This window comes from Prionailurus viverrinus, chromosome A2 (genome assembly GCF_022837055.1).
Source record: "Prionailurus viverrinus isolate Anna chromosome A2, UM_Priviv_1.0, whole genome shotgun sequence".
Lineage (NCBI taxonomy): Eukaryota > Metazoa > Chordata > Mammalia > Carnivora > Felidae > Prionailurus > Prionailurus viverrinus.
In genome coordinates, this window is record NC_062562.1 from 25,404 (window position 1) to 48,566 (window position 23,163).

General features: G+C 65.6%; 1 protein-coding gene across 4 annotated transcripts; it reads right to left on the reverse strand.

Annotated features, from left to right (window-relative positions):
* Nucleotides 1–54: 54 nt before the first annotated feature.
* Nucleotides 55–22,655, reverse strand: REXO1 (RNA exonuclease 1 homolog). Of its 4 annotated transcripts, XM_047848768.1 has the most exons (18): nucleotides 19,954–22,496; nucleotides 18,883–18,996; nucleotides 18,576–18,751; nucleotides 9,238–10,967; nucleotides 8,093–8,197; nucleotides 7,108–7,321; nucleotides 4,942–5,105; nucleotides 4,391–4,522; nucleotides 4,105–4,228; nucleotides 3,260–3,373; nucleotides 2,971–3,108; nucleotides 2,738–2,851; nucleotides 2,533–2,606; nucleotides 2,157–2,267; nucleotides 1,588–1,703; nucleotides 1,355–1,493; nucleotides 1,111–1,231; nucleotides 55–1,016 (listed from the first exon to the last, which is right to left on the reverse strand). In XM_047848768.1, exons 1-18 carry the CDS (start codon nucleotides 20,046–20,048, stop codon nucleotides 928–930), a joined length of 3,870 nt encoding a protein of 1,289 aa, XP_047704724.1. In that variant the 5' UTR covers nucleotides 20,049–22,496; the 3' UTR covers nucleotides 55–927. The 4 variants fall into 4 exon arrangements, with proteins under 4 accessions (XP_047704724.1, XP_047704723.1, XP_047704725.1 ...); XM_047848767.1 differs by having other exon boundaries at nucleotides 18,576–18,996; XM_047848769.1 differs by having other exon boundaries at nucleotides 18,576–18,996; nucleotides 19,241–22,496.
* Nucleotides 22,656–23,163: the final 508 nt, after the last annotated feature.

Consider the following 23,163-nt stretch of genomic DNA (forward strand, 5'->3'; position numbering starts at 1 on the left):
GCTGAGTGTGGAGCCTCACCAGGCACCAAGAACACCACCAGACGCCATGAGATCTAAAATCCATACAAACATTTATTCTGTTCCTGCCTCGGGTCAGGGGACCAGGGGTCAGGGCCCTAGGGGGGGCTGCAGGCCTTTACAGACAGCCCCTGGGGGGGGAGGGCGGAGCTCCAGCAGGAAGACAGGGTCCAGAGGCTGGTGGGCCCTGGAGGGGTCCCGAAGGCGAGGCCCTGGGGGGTGGCGGAGGGGCTGGCTTCGTTCCCAGAGGTCACGGAGTCCAGGTGGGTCTGGGGAGGCCAGTTTCCACCCGCTCGGCCGGGCCAGACTGGACTCTCCGTCCTGGTGGCTGCCAAGGTGCCGGCTTCCGGCCCCCCGACTTCTCCCCACCCCGCCCCGCTCCCCCGCCCCCAACGGGGAAGGCAGCACCAGGGTCTTCCTTTTCCGGTGGGGAAAGACAACTGTGCGAATCGCCAGGTTTAAATTACAAATAATAAAAATAACAATACAAAATAAAAAAAGACAACCCCTGTCTCAAACACACCCGTGAAAAGCCTGCCCGGCAGGAGAAGGGGCAGGGGCGGGAGGCCTGGCTGCCAGGGACTCCGCAGGGCCCTCTGGGTGCCGGGTGGGGTCTGTCCCGGTCCCGTCTGGGAATGAGCAGCAGTCTCCGGAGGACAGAGTTGGGGGGGGGGGTGGGGGGAGAGGCGGGGGCGGCGCAAGGGGGCCAGGTCGGGAGGCGGGGGGTGGGTGTCAGGGCTCCAGGTGGTCTCGGCTTGGGGCTCTTGTGCCGCCGGCTCGTCCCGCTCTCTCTGTTTCCATGTCTCGGCGACGTGGACAGGGTTAGCTCTCGAGATTTATTGCACTGTTTTGGAAGAGGCCTGGGGTAGAGGCCGGGCCGGGGCTGCGGGAGAGGCGGGCAGGCGGCGGTCACCGCTTGGTCTTGGCGTCTTCTCGGATCTTCCAGATCACCAGGTGCATGCAGGCGCTGGCGTCCTCGCTGGAGCTGTGCCCGTCCACTGCGGGGCGGATGGACGCGTCAGAGTGGGTGCGCCCCCGGGCCCGGCCGCCGCCCCCCGCCCCCCCCGCCCCCGCTCCCCACCGGCCGCTCACCATTGTCCTGGATGATCCGTCTGAGGTAGTCAGCCATGAGGTTCCGCAGGGAGCGCTTGTAGGGGAGGCCCAGGCGGTGCGGGAAGAGCACGGACGTGTCCACCACGGTGCTGTGAATGACCTGCGGGCGGGCGGGCAGAGACCACAGGTCCAGGGCCCCGGGAGGGCCAGGGTAGGAAGGTGCCTGGGGCTCAGACCCGCCCCCGCAGCTCCCATTCCCAGGACCCCCGGGAGCGGGCAGTACCTTCAAGGCCAGCAGGTCGCTCTCCAGGCTGTGTCCGATGAGGACGGTGTCAGCGCTGAACATGCTCAGCAGGACGGCCTGGACATCCCGGAGCGAGATGCTCGTGTCCACAAGGTCAGCCTCAGTGACCCCTGAAAACCTGGCGTGGGCGGAGCGGGGAGCCTGAAGGTAGCCAGGGAGGGAGGCGGGTGCCCGCTCCTGGGGGGGGCTGGGGAGGGGGGGGGCGGCCACACCTGGTGTTGTAGTCGACGATCTCGTTGTCCGGCTTGACAAAGGTGTCGTAGACCACCCGCATGTCTGTGTCCACCACGGTGACGCGCGTCAGCTCCAGGCCATATGTGGTGTAGGACTGCGGGGCCGAGAGGGCTCCCGTGACCGTGCGCCCCGCCCCGCACCCAGCGCTCTCAGGACGAGGCCGCCCCGGTCCCCGAGGCCTGTGGCCGGCGTTCCACTACCCAGCAAGGGCCGTGTCATATGGCCCGCAGCGTGGGCTGAGGAGGGAGATCAGAGCGTCTACTTGGCTGGAGGTGGGGGGTGGCGGGGGGGGGGGTGGGGGTGGGGGGAGGAGCCCTCTCTCAGAAGCTGCCGGCAAGGCCTCGAGGAGTGGCAACGGACGCAGCCCGGCACACGGCGGGGGCGGGACGGGGGGGGGGGGGGGGCGTTGGCAGGACCCCCCTTCTGCTCCCGGCTCCTCCCTCTACCTGCTCTCTATCCTAAGACCCCTACCCCCACCCCCACCTCAAAGCTGTGGGCGCAGCAGCAGGACGACCACCGAACAGAACACCCACGGCAGCCAGCTCACCATTTCACAGTCAAGGGCATAAACGCCCGGGTGAGCATCTTCCGAAAGCTCTTTGTCAAAAGTTTTCACAAAGCCTTCCAGGTTCTCCTTCCGGCCGTCCTGCACGTGTTGCTGAGGGCGGAAAGGGGAGGGGAGGGGAGGGGAGGGGAGGGGACGGGAGGGTGGGTGAGGGCGGCAGGCTCGAGGGGCCAGGCTGGTGCGGGGCTTTCTCCAGGGGATGTCCCCCTCTTTCCAAGGCCACCGCCAGAGTCGGGGGCGGACCGATCGAAGGACAGAAACGGGGGATCAGGGGGCCGGCCCTGGTTGCACCTCATTTCCAGGCAGGCTGGGGGCCCTTCCCGAGATGAGGGAGCATCGGCAGGCCCAGGAGACCTACCTTGGCGACCTGACAGCCGGCAGAGCCGATGGCAGCCGAGCAGCACGTGTACTGAGTCTCCCAGCCGCCAGCCACTGGAAGGGAGGTGGCAGCGGTCAGGGCCGGGCCTCCCCCGTGCCCCAGGCACAGCCCCGACACCCGCTGTGCTGGGGCGGGGCTGGGGCGGGGCGGGGCGGGGGTGGGGGGGCGGGGGGGGGGGGCTCACCTCGGTTCCGGCGGAGCCGCCCCCAGTGGTAGTAACACTCCTCTTCGCGCACGCAGCGGCCGGATGAGGACACGAGGTACTCGGTGCCACAGCGGCAGCAGATTCTACAGGCGGCTACGGGGCGGGAGGGGAAGCATCAGGCCCTGCCACTCCCTGTCCCCACGCGGCCCTCCCGGAGCCACCACCGTCTCCCTACCCCTCCTCGAGCACAGGTGGTGCTGAAGGCCACTCACAGTCCTTGGGCTTCTTGTCCTCGGCTGTGAAGATGACTGCGCCCCCCGGCCGCTCGGGGTGAGGGAAGGGGTAGCCGTTCTCCTTGAGCTGGTCCTCGGTGAGCAGGTATTCCTTGAGGCGGCCATACAGGGCGGCCCCTGGGGACAGCGGGCATAGGTGGTCAGCCCACAGGGAGGCCGGGACGGCCGTGGCGGGGATGGGGGGGCAGGAGCTCGGCCTCGGCAGCCACTGCTGGGCCCCCAGGTGGCCCGGGGGTGGGGGGTGGGGTGGGAGGGGCAGGCAGGTCACCTTTCAGATCCTCCACCCGGGGGCTGCTCGGGCGGCTGAGTGAGAAGCTGGTTTTGGTGGCCAACTTGCCCCCCAGCACCATCTCGTGGGACACAACCCTCCGGCCGCTGGTTCCTGGAAGGGGGAGGGACAAGAACTACGCTCAGCCTCCTTCGTCCCCCCCAAGCGCACCCTCTCCCTCCATACTGCCCCGTCCCCTGGCCTGCTCCTCGCTGGTCAGGAGAGGCCTGACCTCCTGTGACCGCAACTCTTCTGGGACGGGCTGCAGATGGCCTGGAAGTCCCGGGCTTCCTGGGGCCCCTGGAACCTGCCCAGGGGGAGCTGTAGGGGGTGGAGGGGCCGGGGCCGGAGCCAAGGCAAGAGCAGGAGAGCCGGGAGGCCTGTAGTCGGACACTGCAGCGTGCCCGCGAGAGGCAGTCCTGAACCGTCCTCCCCGTCCCCACCCCGAGCTTAACGCACAGAGCGGGCCCCACCGAGCTCCGCCTCTGAAGAGGCCGCCCCATTAGCTGGTGGCCTTCGGCTCGAGAGACCCGGCTCTCTAAGGAGCGTGGTCAACAGCGAGAAGAGGCTGCTCTGAGGGCACGGCACCAGGCCGTCTCCGACAGAGGCCCGACAAGCGGGAGCCTGCACCCGCCACCAACGTTCCCTGCAGGCTTTCGTCCCCGTCTGCCCCCCACCCGGCCCCGGGAGCGGCAGAGAGCTGGCGGCTGGGGTCTCCGCCCCACCGCTCCCACGGCCCGGGTGGGCAGCAGCCCCAGCACGTCGGGGGAGCCCGTGGCCCTCTGCTAGAGGCGCAGACCCGAATCTCGCAGACGTGACACCCTGGCCGCCCCGCCCCGATTTACTGTTGAGACCAGGTGTGGAGCTGGGGACCAGGCCCCGGAGCTTCTTGAGGGTATTCACAGCTACGTTCAGATAGATGTTCTTGCTGGGGCTGCGGTCGTAGGCCACCTTCTCCTCGTTCAGCGCCTGAGGACACACACACCACAGCCCTGTGTGGCCCTGTGCTCGGCGGGGGGTGGCGGGGGGGGGAAGGTCCCGGCCCCTCGGCCTAGGACCTGGCCACCCCTACACACACCCCAGCCCGCTGTCCCCCCAGCCGGCCCACGGCCACCTCCCAGGGTCACGCACCTTCTCTACGGCTTCCTGGTTTGAAGAGCAGAATTTGAGACACTCCTCAATAAACAGGTTGAGATACCGCTGGCGGATGACGGTGGGGACTTTGCCCCCAAACTCTTTTGGGATAATGGGCTTCTTTAAACTCTAGAGAAGACAGACCCATCACAGACGGCCTATACCGTGCCTGGTCCCCTGATGTGTATCGCAGAACCCACGGGACACCGACACGCAGGATGGACCCTGCTGGAAACTCTGGGCTTCGGGGCCTGAGAGAGCTCATCCCTGGCTCACTGAGGCCAGCACGGCCACGGCAGCGTTGGCCAAAGGGGAAACTGAGGGCAGGCGTGGCGGGGGGCGGGGGGGTACATGGCACCGTGCCCGCTGCTCAGTGTCGAACTGAAGCCGCCCTGGGCGAGGGGAGTCTGTTAGCAAAGGCAGCAGAGGGAGCCGGAAGGGGAGGAGCACCCACGTGGCACAGGGGCGTCGGCAAGCCAGGCGCCCAGGTTCCCGCGGCAGGGGACCCGGGGGGGGGGGGGGGGGGGGGCGGGGGGGCGGGAATTCACCTGTAAAGACGGGCTGTGGGCAACACGCTTGGGGGTGACGGTGGCGGTGGTCTTGGACGCCATGCCGGACAGCGTGCGCGCCTTCAGGGGCTGGCCGTCCGGTTCGGGGCCATTGGGAGGCTGGCCGCTGCTGGCGGCGAGGGTCCTCTTGGCACCTGTGGGGGCTGGCGGGGCACAGGGGACGTGAGAGCAGGAAGAGAGCACACCCATGACCGAGCTGCACAGCACCCAGCAGCCGCGGTCGTTCAGCGTCAGCAGGACGTGCATCTCGGAGCACAGGGGGACGGGACGGGCTGTGGGGCACGGGCTACGGAATGACATCAGGCTCTATGTGCGTTCGGGCAAGTCCATCGAGAAGGGGGGAACGCAAATGGGGCTTCGGAGGCCGGCTCAGGCAATGTCTCCGCCGGGGCGGCCCGGCGAGTGGCAGGGCGCGTGGGAAGCCTCTGCCACATGCTCCGGCCCCCGACTCCGAGGCATTGACCTATGAGGTTGAGGAAAGGCCCTCGCTCCTGGGCTGCAGACCAGAGAGTACAGGATGGCCCCGGCCCAGTCACTGTGACCAGCGGGGCCGGCCCTCCGCTGCCTGTGTGTTCTGCCTCTCCCTTTGATGAGGTCACAAACCAAACAGTCTCCCGCCTCCCCGGGGAGGAGGGCACCCGCCTGCCGGGCTGTTTCCGAGGGCTCCGGGGAGGCGGTGGGGGCCGGAGGCCGGGGTGCGGGCGTGCGCACGCGCCCGCACGGGGCTTCTGTGCCGACAAAAGAACGGGAGCGGGTGAGCAGAGCACGGGGCCCAGGTCCCCGGCCTCCTGGAGGGACCATGGCACCACAAGCCGGCCGCGGCCCATCCCGCGCCAGGGCCGGCCTCTGCAGAGTGGGCGGAAAGCGCGCGCCCTTCCGGAACGGAAAGACAGCTCTTAGGTTCATTCACACACGGACCGTTTGTGCAGCACCCGGGGTGTGCATGGGGAGGAAAGCCAGCACGAGGCACCGGGGGGGGACTCCTCAACCTCGGGTGACCCCCCGCAGCTCGGGAAGCGTGCCACTAGGTCTAAGGGTGCCGGGCCATCTGCGAGTCGATGCCACCCCGAGTGTGTCTGGTGAGGACTGTGGCAAGGACTGTCCCGAGCCACGGAGGGTGACCCAGGATCCACACAGTTCGGGGTCCTCTCCTGTCCCTGCAGCTAAACCGCTGCTGAAGATCCACGGTGCACGCTTCTTGCCCTCAAGTTCTAACTCGGGAGCTCTGGGGAGGGGAAGGAGCAGGATCCAGACAGTTTATCCTAAGGCAGGGAGAGGCAGGGGAGGGCAGGGGAGGGCTGGCTCGTGGGGCCCACCCCTCAGGCCCTGGTGACTCCAGGGAGTATCTGAACCAGCAGCAAGGACGCCCCCCGTGCCCCCCGAAGCTGGTCAGATGGCAGGGGGCCTCTACAACCCAAGAGAAGCTGAACGTGCATCTGAACGGGGCCTCCAGGTGGCCAAGTAGCCAGGGGCCCCCCTCACACCTCCCCAGCTCCAGCTGCCACCGAGTGTCCTGCCGGTCAGACCACGCAGGTCTGACCTGACTCTCGCACAAGACCAAGCGGGGGAAGCACCCACAAGACAGAAGGAAACACAGCCCCAGGGGCCTCCAGACCAGCTGGCTCAATTCGACCAAGCTGAGCGCCTCCGGGGCCACAGCCTCACTAACCCCAGCCCCACAGACCACCGAGGCCAGCCCCGTTCCCGGTATCACGGTATAGAGCCTGGTGCCCCCACTCAGGAGCCCGGGGGAGGCAAGGACAAGAAGACCAGGCAGGCAGGGACAGAGTGGAAGTCACAGGGAGATCCCTGGGTCAGGGCCTCAGAGGGAGGCAGGAAGCCGGCACGACAGACTCTCTGGGTCTGTTAGACAGACAAGGGGTGGGAAGAAGGCACCCCGCAGACCCCCCAGAGCCAGCCCAAGGCTACCAACACCAAGGCCGGGAAAGGCCCGGAGCCGCTGGGCACTGCATCAGGCCTGAGTTAGCCTCCTGCTAACAGTGGAGGGAAACTTTTATCCCCGTTCCACAGACCAGCACACTGAGGCCCCAGCTGGGCCCTGCTGGAGTTCACCATCGCTGGCAGAAGCAGAGCCTGGCCTTGGGCTCCTGTCACACCCCCGAGCCCCTGTGCCCCGGGACTCACCTGCAGCCAGGCGGGGGTTGGGGACGTGGGCGATCCTCCTCTTCTCGCCGGGGGCCGAGATGTGGACGGAGGACGACGGCTTCTCGGCCGGCTGCTGGGTGGCCTGGAGCCAGGCGGCGGAGTCCCTCTGGGCCTGCTGGGCCCGCCGGTAGCACACCTCCTGGGCGGTGGGAGGCCGGGCAGGGGGCGCTGGGCCTCTCCTCCCGGGCTCTGCCTGGGTGATGACAAATTCCCGGGGGGGTCTGTATGCTGGGAGCACCCAGAGCAGGCCACACGGGGCAAAAGGCTGACGGTAGGGCCACGGACAGGAAGGCAGGGGCTCCGGGGCCAGGGCCGGGCACGCGGCCCCGGCGCCCTCCTCTGAGTGCTCAGATACCCTGGCAGGAACCAGCCAGCTCCACGCATTAGCCCTCAAACTCATGTTGCCTCGCTGTCCCAGGGCACCTCGGCTGCCCTGCTCTCTTGGCTCCTGGCCTCGGAATGCCTAGGCCCTGCCCTTGGCCCTGATATAGGCGCGGCGTGGGTGGGACTCATTAGGCCCCTGATTGGATTGGCACGCTAATCCAATCCCACTTGATTCCGTTTTCTCTGGCCTTCAGCTTAGCCAGGGTAAGGGTCTGGTGATAGAATCCACCAGAGCTCCCAGGTGCTTGGCAGAGAGCCCGGTCCTCTGCCCCAGCCTTCCCTATGCCACCGACAGCTGTTTCTCTCTTTGGGGTGGGATCCAGCTCTGCAAGGTCGGGCCACCGGTCCAAGATCACACAGCACAGCTCACAGCCAGCAGTCCCCCCCGTGCCCCTCCGTGCCCCGCGCCACCCCCCCCACCCCCCAGCACCGAACCGAAGAGTGGAGGTGGGCCCCAAGCACGTCTCTGCCACCACATGGGGAGTGCCAGGCACGCGCCTGCCAGAGGAAGCCGTCGGCAGAGGCCGGGGGCCTTCTCTCTCCCACCAGCCTCCCCTCAGGGCCCAGCAGTGGGCTTTACCTCCTTGCCTTGCTTGGAGAGATGAGAAATCCTCCGCTTCTGCCCCGGGAACAGAGTGGTGAGGCCCGAATGCCCCTGGGCTTCGACCTTCTCTTCCTTGGGAGGCTGAAACACACGTTCAACCCTCGATGAGGTTCCTCCCTCAGACCTCACCCCCACACCAGCGCGGCGACTCCTCTACCCTCCCCGCCGCGAATATGTAACTCAGAAAGGGCACGGAGAGTGAGGTGGGAAAGCGGGAACACAGTCAAGGGAGGGCCTACCGGGTCTGGAAACACCCCCAACCGGGAGGCGTGCTCTGCCCACTCACAGATGGGGAAACCCCAGTGTCGGCCAGTCCTGCACGCGACTCCTGCAGACGCACCCAGCCCGAGTGTGACCCAGGCCCCGGCCAAGGTGGTCTCGGCACCAACCACTGCCTCCTGCTCCCCTCCCTCGCCAGCTCACACGGGGCAACTCAGAAATGTGGGGACAGGGGAAAAAATCTGAACAGCAACACCTCAAAGGTCTGTGAACAGAGCAGAGCACTGAAGGACCAAGCAGGCGGCCCGATCTTGTGACCCGCACAGAAGCTGCAGGTTTCCGAGCAGGGACTAGCCCCTCTGGCTTTGTTCAAAGCAAGCACCCTCTGGTGGCGGGACGTGGGCGCACTGGAGTTTGGGGGGTGGGGGAGGAGAGTGAGAGGAGAGGGAGGGGGGAGGGAAGGAGTGGAAAAGAGGTGGGAAAGGAGGAGGAGGAGGAGAAAAGGGGGGGAAGTGGGGAGGGGAGGAAGACAGGAGTAGCCTGGGGAAAGTGGAGAGAGGGAGGCAGGTGGAGGGGGGATGAGAGGGGCACAGGGGGAGGGAGGGAGGGAGGGAGGCAGAGGGAAGGGAAATGGAGAAAGGGGGGAAAGGAGAGAGAGGGAAGTGGGGGGAGGGGAAGAGAGATCGCGGGAAGGAGGGGGGCGGGAGATGAAGGGCGAGGGAGAGGGGAGCTGCCCCCCCCCCCCAACTCTGCCCAGTCTCCCTGGTTTCGGGGCCTCGGTGGCCACGGGCCCTGCCTGGGGGACCTGGCGCTCTGTTTCTGGACAAGGTGCAGGGGCAGCAGGGCGCCAGCAGGGGCTCCTGGACGGGGAGGGAGGGGAGCACCCCCCCAGCAGGGCCCACCTGCCGGGCCCGCCGGCCTCTGTCCTCTGTCTTGACACTGGTGGACTCGTTGAAGATGCGCAGACACTCCTCCAGGGGGTCGGAGTCAAAGTCGACCTCCTTCTCCAAAGCTGAGTAGTCCACATCCCCGGCGGCCCCGGAGGAGGAGGAGGAGGCGGAGGGGGAGGCGGGGGCGGGGGCGGGGGCAGGACAGGGGGGCTGCGGGGCCTTGAGGCGCTTGCGCGGCCCCTGAGCGGGGGAGCAGCCCAGGCTGCGGTCCGAGTCCGAGTCCGAGTCCGAGTCCGAGTCCGAGCTGGAGCTGAGGCAGGGCAGGGCGGGGGGTGCCGCGGGCCCCGGGCCCAGGCCCTCATCCTCACTCTCGTCCCCAAAGAGGTCCGCGTGGCTGAGCGCCCGCTTCTGCAGCTTGGGGGCATCCCGGGAGGCACCCTCGTCCAGCGAGCGGGCCTTCCGCTCGGCCAGCTTCCCCGGCGGCGTCTTCCCGCCCGTCCTGCTTGGCAGCTGGTGGGCACCCCCGCGGTCGGGCCGGCTGTTCCCTGAGCTGGCCACCGGGGTGGCCGAAGATGGCTTTTTCTTGGTCCCTTCCGGCTGCTTGGCCCTGTGCCGGGGGCTGCCGGCCCGCGCGCCCCGCCGGTCTGCACAGGGTTTCCCGGCAGGCCGCCCCTGCTCTCCATCTTTACCCCGGTCCTTCCTCCGGACACCGTCCTTGCGGCCAGGGGCGGGCAGGGCCCCGCCTCTCTTCTTCTTGGGTCTCCCCTCCTTGGGGCCGCTGGGGTCCTGCGAGACCCTGGCCGGGGAAACAGGCTTGGCCCCGGGCTCCCCACCGGGACCCTTGGGGGGCTGCCCGAGGTCCTCGACGTCATACTGCACGGCCATCTCCTTGGTCTCGCGCAGGCTGCCCTCCTCGGTCTCCTGGCCCTCCCTGGAGGCTGGCTTCCCGGGGGCCTTGCCCTCGGGGCCCGCCTGGGCTCGCGGGGGGCTCGTGGTGACCGGCCCATCACCCGGAGCGGCGGCGTCATCATCCGAGTCTGAGAACCTGGCGTCGCAGCCGGCAAAGGGGTCGCAGGGCTTCTTGAGGGCGGGCGTGTAGGGCTCGCTACCCCGGGAGCCCCGGGGCCGCTTGGGGGCCCGGTCATCTTTGGAGCTGGCCCTGCTGAGCAGCCGGGCAGAGAAGTTGGACAGAGGGTCATACTCCAGGTCCGTGGACGGCTTGGAGTCATCCACCACGTACTTGCCGCTGGGGACAGGGCGGCTGTACCGCTGGGGCTGGCTCACAGCCTTGGGCACGTACTCCAAGGCGCCGCCAGCCCCTCCGCCGTGGCCCTGAGCGCGATCCACAGCCAGCGAGTACTTGCCGGCCGCCTCGGCGGCGGTGGCCAGGGGAGTGGGCTGGTAGCCGGCATCGGGGCTTAGCAGGCCCGGGCGGCCGCCAGGGTTGTAATCGAAGGACAGCGGGAAGGCGTCCTCGTCCAGGCCCGCGGCGGGACTGGCGGCGGGGCCTCGGGGTGCCACGGCAGGGGCCTCGGCCGAGCGGTGCTCGCGGGCCGTCTCCAGGAGCTCCTGGTACCGCCGCTGCTCCAGCTCTACCTCCGAGCGCACCGCCTCGATGGCCTGGTTGACCAGCTCCAGCTCCAGGATGTCCGAGCGGGGCTCCCCGCCGCTGCCCAGGGCGCCATTCTCCCTCTGCACGGGGGGCTTGGGCAGCTCGGGGTTGTACGGGTCATATCCAAGCCCTGAAACGGGAAGCGGGAGAAAACGGCAGTGAGCAGGCCCCCCGAAGAAGCCGCAGCCACACGGGCCAACGTCGGGCCACAGCCTCAGCCGGGGCCTCGCCCCCGAGGCCGCCGGGGAAGAGCAGAGAAGCAGAACCAACTGGGGGCGGGGCCTCTGGCAAAGCCCTAGGGAGGCCGGCCTGGCCAGGAGGCAGAACTGGGCCCCCGGGGGCACCGCCGCTCGTCCACAGACCTCCCGGCATGGGGTGGGGCAGTGGCGACCTCACAGACTGGACAACCAGCTCCAGGAGCTGGCGTGAGAACGGGAGTCCCACGGACCTGGCCCACACCGAAGCCACGGCGTGCTGCCTCCTACGGACGGGAGCCGGGAGGGTGTGCGCGGAAGGCTGGCCGGCCAGGCAGGGAGCAGCCACGGCCCTCGCCCACCTCCCCTGGGTCAGGGCCACCCCAGAGGTGTCACCCCTAGGGCTCTGTCCCACAAACTTGCTCCCCGCAGTTACGTCCACGGGGCCGTGCACGCGCCAGGAGAGCACGGAGCCACCGAGGGACCCACCATCAAGGAGCACGGAGGCACGAAGGACACCCACACACGATTGTGAGGGGACAGGGAAGGCAGAATGCTGTCCGTGCCGCGGCCCCACGGAGCAAAGCGGCAAAAAGCATTTACAGTCACATCGCATTCTGAGAACGCCAAGTAGAGTGGAGAGCAAGCCAGCATCCACCTCAACCCACGAGCCTGGGATCCAGAGTCGGACCCCAGCCAGTTGAGCCACCCAAGCGCCCCCCTTACGTCCTTTTAACGTTTCCATCAGTCTGAACAGTCATGCCCCACCCCCCACCCCCCACCCCCGGGGCGGCTGTGAGACAGATAATCCTGCTTCTGTTCCAGGTTCCAGGGCATGGTCTACGAGACCAGCACGACCAGTGCCACCAACGTCGGCACGAAACCCACCAGAGACTCTCCCTCATGGACAGAGGTGCGGAAATTCTCCATAAAATGTGACCAAATGAAGCCCACCGTTCCAAGAAAGGGACAATACACCAGATTCAAGTTCGCCGTGTTGACGTATTCCAGAATTCAGAGACTTTGTTAGAAATCCCATCTAAAGCGTAGAATATGTTTAAAAAAACCTAGCGTAACGTACAAACTTTTCAAACCGCTAAGCAGTATGCCTGAAAGTAACGTAACAGTGTAGGTCAACTATCCTCACAAACTTAAAAGACCTTACCGGAGATAATTCTACACCGTCACCGAAGAATATGTCCGTAGATCCGATGCCCTGTGGTTGACCGTGTGGCAGCGACTCTCCCCTGGAACCTCCAGAAAGGACCAGCCCTGCCCACACCTGGATGTAGCCCGGTGAGACCCATTTCGCACCTCTGACCTCTTCGGGTAAGGAAATCTTGTGTTGTTTTCGGGCCCCGGGTGGTGGTGCCGGGTGGTGCCGGCCACCGTGGCCCCAGGAAACTTGAGAAAGGAAAGGAAACCAAACCGTGTGGCTGCCTGCCTGCCTGCCTGCCTGCAGGGGACAGGGAGCTTTGCAGGGGACAGCGCTGGGGCCACCTGGGGCCCGAGGGAGGGAAGAGACTGCGGCCTGTGGCTTGCCTTTTGCCTTGGAGCCCATATCTTAAGTCGTACTCAGGAGAAAGGGAGCAGACAGAAATGCTTCAGACACAGACAGGGAGGCAAAACCAGAGGCGGGGGGGGGGGGGGGAGCAGCCACTCCATGCCCCCCACCTCACGGCTGAACACTAGAGGGTACGGGGGAGGGAGACTGGGGGCAGGGCGCACAGCCGCCCCTGGTAAGAGGTGGAGGGACCACCCAGAGGGGGGCCTCCCTCCCAGCCCACCTTGACCCCCCAACCAGTCCAAAGGCACCAATGGGAGACCCGCCCCGGCCTAACGACCCCTGAGTGAACAGAGGGAAGACGGTGCCCTGCCCTCTCCTCCCCGCAGAAGTCCTGGCTGCCAGCAAAGCGGAAGTGCCCAGACCAGCCACAAGCTGGGGGGCAATTAATGGGCACGTCCACCAGGGGCTTGGAGGGGCTGGACTGGCGGGTCTCAAAGGGGCCTCCGGCCCGGCCTACCTCACTCCCCACGCTGCCCTCCTTTGGCTAAGAGTCCTCCCCCTGGTGGGGGAGATGGGAGTTAGGGTCCACCTGGCGGCAATGCCCCTCCCCCAGGGGCCGGTCAGGGAGGCACCGATGGGGGGGGGGGGTCTTTTCCCTACCCTTCCCCAGGGAAAAGGGCTACAAACAATGCAGGGCAGCCAGGGGCCCCTTAGCCCGGTTCCAAGTAATGAAGCCACTTTACATTTTGAAAGGAAGGGTTTCCCCCCAAGGGAGGGAGAGAGGAGGCCCCACAAAGAGCCTGAGGCCACCATAGCTCTGGGGGACCGGAGGCAGAGAGGCCAGGAGGGAGGCCGTCTCGTTTTCCACCTTGGAGCCCGTACCGGCATTGTAAGGGCAGTCACACCGGCTCGCTCCACCCTCTCTAGCCTCCAAGCATCCTGGCCTCTCAACCGGGAAGGGGCGAGTGCACTTGGGGTCCCAGCAGCTCAGACTCTGAAGGGGGTGCAGCCCCCGGCTGAGCCCAGTGCAAGCACCCAGCCCCTCAGTATGAGCCCTGCCAACACAGGGCACTTTCAGTCCCAGCTGGAGGCTGCCTTCACAAGCACAAAGCAAAAAGCAACACCCTCAGTGGGCCTAAGAAGGTCAAGGCCAAGAGCCTGCCCCTGTGGGGCTTCTGGTTCCCCACTGGTCCTGTAAGTTTTCATCAACAGCCTGAGGGTCTCTAGACAGGTCTAGAAGCTTTGAGTGCAGCTGCCAGGAGCTCCGTTACAACCTCGTGGCACAGGGAGCCCAGAGTTCAGTCCCTGCAGGCAGGCGCCTGCTGAGCCCCAGCCAAGGCTACCTGAGGCTTCAGGGAGGGGAGAGCAAAAGCTACCGGTTCCCCAGGCACGTGGCCCCTGCCCCGCCCTGCTTCGGAGGGCCAGGTCCCTGGCGGAGCCTGTGGGAACTGGAGGAGCTCCCCAAGAAAATGTTTTGCGAGCCGCGGGGTGCCCTGGGGGCACTGCCCACCCGCCTGTGGGAGCACTGCCCACCCGCCTGCAGGAACACAGCAGAAGGCTCTGGGCAGGTGGCACCTTGTGAGGCCGGCCCTCAGGGCACCGTGGAAGGCGTCTTCCAATGATCAGGGGGTTGATCCGGATGGGAGCCAAGAGCGCTCCCGTGGGGGTTTGCCCCTGGAAAAGCAAGATCAACTGGGCTGATTTTTGGAAAAGGAAAGTCACCAAATGCCTCTTCCCACCCCGGCCGCCAGCCCACACAGGCCAAGTCTTCCCCTGGCGGTGCCTGAGCCTCGGTTCTGTGCCCTCGGAGGCCACGCGTCCACCAGACCTGCCCTGCTGAAGGACAGAGCCTCCCTCCTCTGGCTCTCCCGGCCGTGGAGGCCCGACACCCTCTCTGACCACCAGCCTCTAGGACAGGCTTCCAGCATGGTGGACACCAGGCCTGCTTCCCCATCCCCACAAGGGAAGGCCAGACCCCCGCTTTCCAGGGCTGTGGGTCACTTAGTGCAAGAGCCCACGTGGGGCTGGGTCAAGGCTCGCTATGGAGACCACAAGGGGCTGAGAGAACAGCAGGACAGGGCAGCCGGCCCCAGTCACCCGACCCTTCCCCCTGCCGGGAGACACCCAATTCTGGCCGCACCCGCGCCTCTGCGCCTCACTCCACTCCGGACAACACCGCGCAGCCTCCCGTCCACAACGCACGCGGACTCGACGAGACGGCCAAGCACGGAGGCCACACGGGGGGAGGTCCGTGAGCCCCACCGGGAACTTCAGGCATGGACAGAGCCCTCCTTCCACAGATAAGGAGCCGGAGTCTTGGCCAGCCTAGCTGCCAGCCCCGCCCAGCTGGAGAGGTCTGACCCCAAAGCCTGGGTCCTCTCCCCACTCCGGAAAGGAGAGCCGGCGCCACCTTCTGAAGGGCTGGCCGTCGCCGCCGCTCCCCGCCTTCTACTCGGCCCAAGGTCCAAAGCCGATAAGCACACAGCGCACAGCGGTCCCACCCCGGCTTTGAGCTCTGATAAGACATCAGCGGGCCTCTCCTCCAACCCCGCTGGCGGTGGGGTGACAGCCGGCTGACCCCACATGGGGGCGGCGGGGACACAGGAGGAGACGGTCCCTACAGCACCAGAGATAAGCGGGATACACTGGCTGCTTGTGTGGAGCCTAAGTGGAGACACTAAACCCACCCACGTTCTGAGGACTCCATAGGGGGCGAGGCCTCGCAGAAAGGGGGGACATCCCCAGAAGACCACGGTGGCAGAAAGGACACTGGCTGGTGGCCAGCCCTGGCTGGCTCGGCTGGAATGCAGGGTAGACAGCCGACTGAGGCACAGCGGTTCTGAGCGCTCACCACCCCTATGGGGGGCAGGGCAGTCCCCAGGTCCTCAGAGGGGCTGGCTGTCACTACTCCCCTCCAGGCCCAGAGTCTCTGTTCCCGGGGCCCCCCACACCCCACTCCTGGACATCCAAGTGCCCCACTGGACAGAGCAGGAGCCTGAAGCCCAGGGAAAAAGTACCTGGCCGCTCACTCATTCCGGAGCAGAGGGCAGAGGCCTGTGGCTGCCTGTGGCACCCCGGACACGCAGGAAGAGAACCGTGACAGCCAACAGAAGCAGGTGTTTGAGAGTGCACGTGAGGGACACCTGGGCTGTGCCTGGGGAGCGGGGCCTGGGGTCCACCTCCACCTTGGGCTGATGACACTGGACGGCCCGACCCCTGGACGGCCTCTCCTCACTGCCCTCTGCCCCCTGGAGCCTCCCCTCAGCTCTAAAGCCCCCAGCCCAGAAGCAAGCTCGAGGCCAGGGCCCCAGGCACACCTGGGAATACCGGTCGCTCGGCACTCCGCGCTCTCCCCAGGGCCTGATCCTGGGAGGACCAGGACAGCAGTACCCACGTGGAGTCGCGGAGTCTAAATACGACGGGGCTCAACCATGTGGCAAAAACACAGGGAAGCATACAGCACAGGCCAAAAAAACAGAGAACCCAGAAATCCCTAACGAGCACAAAAACGCAACAGAACAGCACCCTCGAAGGACTAGGCCGCAGTGGCAACAACGGGCCTCCCAGGGGTGCAGCTGACCGTGGCCCGTTCTCTGCGGCGCCCCCTCTGCTTCTGCGGCCAGGCCACCATGGGCACGGGACACTGCGGCCCCCCCTCTGCCCTCACAGCCGGTCCACGGCAGGCGCAGATCGCTTTCAGGGTCCGAACACATGATTTCAGCAGTTCTCTCCCTCTGGCCCTGGTGCATTTCCAACACGCTGGCCAGTGGATGTTCCTGGGGTCACCTTCCTCCACAACACAGGCTCCTGGGAGGTCCTGGGAGGCCTAGAACGTGCAACAGTGTCCTCTGGATGCTCCAGGTGAAGCTGGCAGGGAAGGAAGGCCACGCCCATCACGGCCATTCCTGGAACGTGGGTTGAAGACACAGGGGGAGCCGGCTGTGTCCCCTAAGAGCCCACACACCAACATCACCCATCAGCATCAGTAGCTTCTATTACTTGACCCCCCAGGAAGGTGCTGGGCGGGGGGGGGGGGGGGGGTTGGGGAGTGATGAGGACAGATTTCCCAGGTGGGCCAGCCCCTCCCCCACCCGCATATTTGGACAGTTTCCTGCCCAGAGCCCGATGGACTGTCTCAGCGGCTCCTCCAGGCAGCCCTCCGAGACTGTCCCTGCAGAAGAGGTGGGACTCAGCTGCTTGGGCAGGCCTGTGCTCATGGGTGCGTGGGGATGGGGGCCCCAGAGCTTTTGGGCCCTGTCTCCTGAAACAGCACCCACATTCCTGCTCTTTGAGGGCCCTCTGGGCCACTCCGCTGGAGAAGAGCACACAGGTCTCCCAGGACAAACAACAGTGTTGTGTGACCGTCAACTAGGACGCATAGGGACAAGCTTCACCTGGATGTGCCTGGAGTGAAAGCGGTCCCAGTGCTACCCGGACATGCCCTCCCTGTTACCTCCTGGGTCTTGCCTCCCCCTGTCCCCTGCACCCACCCCCACCTCCCAGTCTGTGGGGTGGACTCCCAGACCACAGCAGTACTCAGGGGCCCGTGCTGGAGGAGTCAGAATCAGTGTCGCAACACTGACCCCTGCTGGAGCCGCGGGGGATGGCAGCAATGCTGGCGAGCAGCCTCCCTCCCCCGCCCCAGGTCCCCCCAAACCACAGGACAGAAGATTCCAGGCCTTTCACTGCACTGTCTCCCAGTCCCAACCAGGGATTACCACCTCCCCACCCCCATGCCCACCCCTGTTTCCAGCCGCCAGGCAAACTTCTACTCACCCTTCAAAACCCAGCTCGGCAACCACTTGCTTGGGGACACCCGCCCGATGTCCCTGCAACCCCCAGTTCCCCAGACCCCAGCCCCTATCTGTGCTGGACACCAACCCTTTGCTTCCACGGTGCCCCATCCTGGTCCCCAGGTATGTACTGAATTCAGATCCATCCGGAAGAGCCCTTGCAGGGTCCTGGGGCTGGCTCCTGATTTTACAGAAGACACCCAAGACCCAGGTAGACCTGCGTGTGTACGCACATGTCCAGGCCAAGCCCCACCCCCCGAGCTGGGCCCCCCATCAGCCTCCCACCCTGTTCTCCAGCACACTACAGCAACAAGCAGGTTCCCCCAGGTGCTCCGCGTGGCCGTTTCCAGAAACCTGCAGCGCCTGGGGGGGCCGCCAGACCAGAGGCCCTCACACGGCAAGCACACGTGCCCGCTTCCTCAAAAGGCACAAGCCAACGGCAGAAACTCTGGAGGACGCAGCTATCGCCAAGGAGGAGAGCGGTGGCCAGGAGACGTCTCCCTGATTCCCCGGCAGTCCGCCCGGGGGGCTCCAGGCTCCGGTGAGCCCCATGCCTCCTACCCGCTGTCCATTTCCTTCTTAGCGCCCGGCTGTTTGTCGTGCACCACATCACACCGACCAGTCTGCCCACTGCCCACGCACACGGAGCAGAAAGAATCCCCGTGCGCACACCCCTCGACAGCCCCAAGGATTGTTCTGCAAAGGGGATACGGGCTGCAGAGGGGAGAACGTTCCCGCAGCTCTGTCCACCGAGGGCCCGTGTCATTACTCGCTTCACGGAAGGGATAACTGAGGCCCAGGCGGTACCGCTGACCTGCGGGAGGCCCCCTGCCAGACGGGCTCTCTGCACAACAGAAAGCGGAGCCAGGAATGCCCTCATTCGGGGCGGCGCACCCCCGCCTTGGCCGCACCTCCTCCCCGAAGCCCCTGAAGAGCCCCCCGCAGCCAGCCCCACGCGGGGGCTGGGTGCTCAGCACCGCGGGGAGGGGCGCCCCCACCCGCTCCACGAACGGGTGGAGCTTCTCCAAACCGACAACCACAGACCTCCCCAGACACCACTCCGAGTCCCCTGGGGGCAGGGTCACAGGGCCATAAGCAGCTTTATGTGCAGACGCAGCGATAGGTGTGTGGCTCCAGACCGGCTCGGGGCGCGAAGGCAGGTTTTTTAAGGCTCCTCGGGCATCCAGAGGACTGCCAGGTGTGGAAAGCTGGGGACTCGGTCCCAGGACGGCCCCTCTCCTCACCGGGGCTGCGGAGCCTTGGAAAACACGATCCGACGTCACCAGTGCAGCAGGCCTCCTCCAGCTCAGGCCAGGGGGAACACCGCAAGCCACGAGGCACGGATTTGCAGCAATTTCCATGTGTTTCTTCGGATTTTTGGGGATCGTCCAATGTTTTTAAAACAAACGTTACCCAAGTCCTGAAAAGAAGTGCTTTGAACAGAGGTAACGTGCAGGCTTCACCGGCTGGGACTCTGCCCCTGAAACCACAGGCAGGGCGCACCCGGGGGCCCAGAAAACCCCCACATCTCTCCTCTAATGCCATCCTCACAGAAAACCAGCAACGGCACAGCAGAAGCACCGCCAAGAGTACCAACGGCTTCTCCCGTGGGAGGCCTGCGCGGCTGGGCCCCTGGGGGCTGTGGCATCTGGGGAGCGGCAGGGGCTGAAGTTGAAAAACAAAGTAAAGTGGCTGCAGTGAGAATCAGCCCATGACCAAGGGATACGGGGTGACACCGGGGAACGTCTGTTGTCACTGCAGCTGGGGTAGGGGCGTCACGACCGGGGGCGCCCAGCACACCCCCCACGGCAGGCCTGGCCCCGAGGACGGGGGACTCCTATTCCTCCAACCAGCTTGAGAGCTCCCACCCAGACCCCGCAGGACGCCCAGCTCAAGCCCACGTGCCCACCAGCGAGCAAACGGTGCAGGGTCCTTGCTCGGCCGGGCCAGGCCTCCAGACACCAGGCTCTGCTGGGGTTCTCCCGCGGCCTCAGGGCGCAGAAACGCTCACAGCGCTGACGGGCCGGACGCAGGAAAGCACACTTCCGTGGTGGGGGAGTCGCCCCCTGAAACCCACCGGCACCCCGCCCACAGAGGAAGCAGCAGAGGGGCAGCGTGGCCACGCCTCGGGGGCTGCCTGTTCGTTGAGGCCGTGCCCTTCCTGTCCCGAGTCCGCTCGCGGAGGAAACAGAACCCACCCTCTGCTGGGAGGCCCTATTTCTCTGGCTCTAGCCCCCTCCTCTGCAGGACTCTGTGGGCTCAGAGCTGCCCTACAGAAGCGGTGCTCGCTCTCGGGGCTCCAGACCACGCAGGGCCTTCAAGGGCCTAAATCTGAAGCCCAGGGGCAGGGCTGCCCCGAGAGCCGCCACCCCTGCCACGGCCGTGACCGCTCCTGCCTTCCAGCCTGTCCTCAGGTTTCGTGTTCAGATGTCACAATTCTGTGTCTCCCAAGACTCGCTGTGACCTGCCGGCCCCAGGGCAGAGCGCAGAGCGCTGAGCCTGACACACAGTGGGTGCCCAGGCGTGTGCGAGACACGCAGGTGCTGGGCAGCAGAAACTGGAGGAAGGTGGTGGTGGGGCGAGGGCCTGACTGCCCAAACTCAATCCCATAACCCCACTTACCGGCCACGTGCACACAGGAGAGTGGCTTCCCATCTCTGGGCCTCAGTTTCCTCATCTGTACAATGGGGACAATCATCCCTACCATTCAGAGTCATAGAGAGCCTGCCCAAGCGCGTGCTGCCGAAACTGGGCAATATCACACCGAAGTTCGGAGGCGGGGATCCTGAATCCCACACTGGGAGGCACGGGGCTGGAGCTGAAGGTCTGGAAGGAACAGGATCCCTGCCCCGGCCCCTCACGGGCCTCAGACTCTGCCAAAAGGCTCAGGCGCCCAGCGGCCCAAGACTGGAGGTGCTGGGCCTCACGGGGACCCCAACGCCCCACCTGCAGGCTGCGTCCACCAAGCACCTTAGCAACGCTGTTGCTTAAAAATGAGTCCAAGCAAAGCTGGCCCAGCCCACCCTGGCAAGAGCGCCTCCCTGTGCACATCTGGACCGCTGCGGCCTCTTCCGACCCATAGGAAACTGAGCTTGTCAAAATCTGGAGCAGGGGGAAGCTGGAAGGGAGGGAAAGGACTAGGCACACACTCTCCCCTGGCGTCCTCACAGGGCAGCGACCCCAGAAGCATGCCACGGAGAAGGAAACAGAGGGTCAGAGAGGCTGCACGGCAAGGAAGAGGCTGAGCTGGGATTTGGCCCTGCCCCTCTGCAGGAGAGGCGGCGCTACCAGAAAGCAGGCCTTCCCTCCCCTCCCTCCCCTCTCTCCTCCCTCCCTTCCCTGCAAAAAGAAAATGCAGACCCACCATGGAAAGGGGTAGACAGCTGCATTTTTCCCCTACAGCAAGTGGGGCCACAGGACTTCCTCACCAAACAGGCTCCTAGAAATGATCCTTTAGGAAACTAACTGGCCATTCCTGACGTAGAAAGAAATCTGAAAAGTGACTTACCACGGGAGGGACACACGAGGACAGAAATCAACACCCCAGAACGGAAGGCTGGAAGGCAACATGCAGACTTGGGGCCAAGTCAGAACGTCAGGGGCAAAAGGGAGTGGGCCGGCCCTCTCTGGACTCACCCAGAGAAACCCAAAACCCAGGGGCTCTTTGCAAAGCAATGCGTAGGACACCAAGAGGCAAACAAACGGAGTCAAGAAACCGCGTCTCCACACGTGAGCTGGGCGCTGACTCCCAGATGCCTCCAACGTGCTGTCCGCCACCTTCCTGGCCCCCACGAGAGACGGGAGTGATAATGACCCGATGCTGAGGTACCAGGGGGCACCTCTGTTTGGTGTTCTCAACAGCAGGTTCCTGACGGCCGCGCCCGTGGCTCGCGGCTCTGAATGCCCCGTGCCCAGAACAGGTGGGGAGCCAGACAATGAACGCTCGCATCTGGCTGTCTGCAAACCGTCAGCTGCAGGTGCGGGGGGCTAAACAAATTCGTGCGAGAAATTTAAAAAACCCTACGATTCTTTCCTTGGCAAAATGGGAAAACAGGCCTGTTATTTAATCCCAGCCGGCGCACTCCTCTTTCGAAGACGGTTCTGAAATAAAAAACATTTTTCCTGGGGAAAGACAGAGAGGGTATTTGAAATTGAGGCTGAATGAGGGAGTCTGGGTCTGATGGAAAGGGACAGCCAGTCCTGAAGGACAGAGATCACCAGCGGGAGCCTGAGTTTCCCTCAGAAGGAATGACACCACTTAATCCTCCCTCCAAGCCTCTCCCTGTGATGTCCTCCTTCCCCCCACCCCTCCCCGTTCTTAAAGTCTCCGCTGAAATCCCACACCTCCTGCAAGAAGCGCTCCCAGCTTTCACCAAACTCTGCCATGACAATGACAATCACCGCGAGGATACGACGTGCAGCCCGCTAACATTCTCTGCCCAACCAAAAGAAGGTAATTTCCTGGGAGCCTATCCGCCCTCCCGTCCCAGGCCCTCGGGTTTGGCTTACTCCCTGTCCAGCTGCGTCTGACACAGGGCTCGACACACAGTAGGTGCTCCTAAGACCCTCCCGACCCCACTACTGGAGGCGCGGAGGGGGAACGCAACGCAGCAGCAAACAAGAGCTGCCACAGCACCTGGGGTTGGGGGCGCGGCGGGGATGGTCACCCCAGCGAGAAACTCGGGTGCGAGTAAAGGCAGGGGGAGTCCTGGGCCTGCGGACCAGTGTCAGCCGCGCTCGTTTCCCGAGCCCCGTGCTCAGCGTTCGGCCTGCGCTAGCTCACTGCACCCTCGCGACAGCTCTAGGACGGCATGCCCCCTCACGGTTACACCGTACGCTCGTGGAAACGGAGGCTCGCACAGACCCCGCGACTTGCACCGGGCCCCGGGGTGGGTGGTCCCGGTCCCGGCTGGCGAGACGACGCCCACCAGCGTCCGGGGAGGGGTCTGGGCCGAGAACGGAGGAGCCGGGAAAGTCCCAGCCGTGGAGTCTAGCCCCGGGTCGGGGAGCCAAGCCCAGGTCGGGCATTACCTGCCGCGGGGGGCGCCGCTCCACCGCCGACCAGCGCGCCGGGGCCCCGGGCCCCGCGGTGCCGGAAGTGGCAGTAGGGCCGCCGGCAGGGCCCCCCGGGCGCCCCAGCCCAGTAGGGGCAGTCGATGGCCCGGAAGAAACCGGTGGAGCGTAGCATGGTCCGTCCCGAAGCGGGACCCCGGCCCGGAGCCGCCCGGGCCCCCGGGCCGCTCACTGGCGCCGCGGTCGCCGCCGCCCGCGCCTCACGGACCCCGCTGCCGCCATCTTGCTCCGAGGCCCCCGCAGGCCCCCGGGACGCCGACGCAAGGGACCCCGGGAGCGGCTGCCCGCAGCGCGCCTGATCAGAAACTCCAGCCCTCGAGGAACCGAGGCGCTTCGCGGACCCGTGGGCAGGGACAGGTGGCCGCGGGGGGAGGGACGGAGGGTGCGGGCGGCCCCGCCTGCGGCCTCCAGGGGCTTCGCCGGCGCCGCCGCCCGGCCCTGAGCTATGGCAGCAAAGCCATCTTGAGCCCGAGGCCCCGACGGCGCCTGGGCTGTCTACTGCGCGCCTGATCAAAAACAACAACAACAACAACAACAACAACGAAGTCCGTCAGGACCAGCTGTCATGCATTTGCTATTAATTTGCGTTTTAGGAACACGTTGCCCTGAAGTGCCCCCTGCCGGACGAGGCGAGCCCTACAGGCGCGTCTTGTGCCTGGGAACCTGCTCCGTTTACCCCTAAAGCTTACCTCCGCCCTGGTGTGCAGCTGACCTGAGTCAATGAGTGCTTCCTTTCTCCCCGCTGGACTCTTGTCCCGG